This window comes from Poecilia formosa, unplaced genomic scaffold (genome assembly GCF_000485575.1).
Source record: "Poecilia formosa unplaced genomic scaffold, Poecilia_formosa-5.1.2 Scaffold1039, whole genome shotgun sequence".
Lineage (NCBI taxonomy): Eukaryota > Metazoa > Chordata > Actinopteri > Cyprinodontiformes > Poeciliidae > Poecilia > Poecilia formosa.
Window position 1 is genome coordinate 8,531 of NW_006800978.1, and position 1,347 is coordinate 9,877.

Genomic DNA, 1,347 nt, shown 5'->3' on the forward strand with positions numbered 1-1,347 from the left:
AGCCTAAAATAGCATCTCAATGCTAACATGTAGCAGCTAACCTTAAGCCTCAGAACCAGGCAGCTGCTGGCAGTCAGCCACAGTTTGAACCAGGAAGTAAACTGAGAGGTGAACAGAACAGGAAGTGAGGTCACACCAAACCTGGAGATCAAACAGTTTCTAGTTTAAAGTCTGGAGGTCCAGACCCGGCCGGTCGGCGTGGTGCCGGGCTCAGGAAGAACTCTGGGTCTAAAGCTGAAAGAGGAGATTTTACTGTTCAGACTAATCCAGGTCTGATCTGATCGATGGATCAGACCGATTGATCAGATCAATCGGTCTGATCTGATCGATGGATCAGACCGATCGATAGGTGAGTCTCTACTTCAACACACCTGAGTCAAATACTGAGTCGTTAGCAGAACCTGATGGACTGAGGAGGAGATTCAGCTGTTGGATCCAGGTGTGTTGGACCAGGGAGACGTTAAGAGCTGCAGGACTCCGGACCTCCAGGACCTGGACCAGGACCAGGACCTGGACCTGGACCAGGTCCTGCACCAGGACCTGGACCTGGACCAGGACCTGGACCTGGACCTGGACCAGGACCTGGACCTGGACCAGGACTGCCCAGCCCTGCTCCAGCATCTTTCTGAGCTGCTGCTTCTCTCTGCAGGTACGGTGACATGGTTCCTAACACCATCGCAGGGAAGATCTTCGGCTCCATCTGCTCCCTGAGCGGCGTTCTGGTCATCGCGCTGCCCGTCCCTGTCATCGTGTCCAACTTCAGCCGGATCTACCACCAGAACCAGAGAGCTGACAAGATGAGAGCGCAGCAGGTCAGAAAACTGACCTCATCCCTGTAGCTCCGCCCACAGGAAGCGGCATCCCTGTAGCTCCGCCCACAGGAAGCAGGGCCTCATGCAGTACTGTAGTTTTCAGAATCGTACAACTGCGAATGAATTTTCTAAAATGTTCATAATATGTGAATCGTTTGATGAACACAAGTTGACAGAATATCAGTGCAAGAAAAGAGATGTGTGTGTGTGTGTGTGTGTGTGTGTGTGTGTGTGTGTGTGTGTGTGTGCCTCACTCCCAGAGTGTGGTCCTCTTTGTACTGCAGGAAGGCGTTCGCTGTTCCTTTCTTCGCCATGCGGATTCGAGCCAAACGGACTTTCTGTGAACAGAAGTAGGAAAACATCAGCGTCAGAGTCACACACACACACACGTTTGTTTTGTTATCTTTGTGGGGACTTTCCATTGACTTCCATTCATTTCTCCTCACTTCTACAGCCTAACCCTTTCCCTAACCCTAACCAACCAAAACTCAATTCATACCTTAGCCCTAACTCTGACCCCTGACCCAAAAACCGG

General features: G+C 51.4%; 1 protein-coding gene across 2 annotated transcripts in view; it reads left to right on the plus strand.

Moving 5' to 3' along the window:
* The first annotated feature begins 608 nt into the window (after window positions 1-608).
* LOC103132410 (potassium voltage-gated channel subfamily D member 1-like) overlaps window positions 609-1,347 on the plus strand; it is a 7,066-nt gene continuing 6,327 nt past the window's right edge. For both annotated transcript variants that reach the window (XM_016667376.1, XM_016667375.1), the window contains exon 1: window positions 609-812. In XM_016667376.1, the coding sequence (XP_016522862.1) occupies window positions 660-812 (153 nt within the window). In that variant the 5' untranslated portion in view covers window positions 609-659. The remainder of the gene's footprint in view (window positions 813-1,347) is intronic.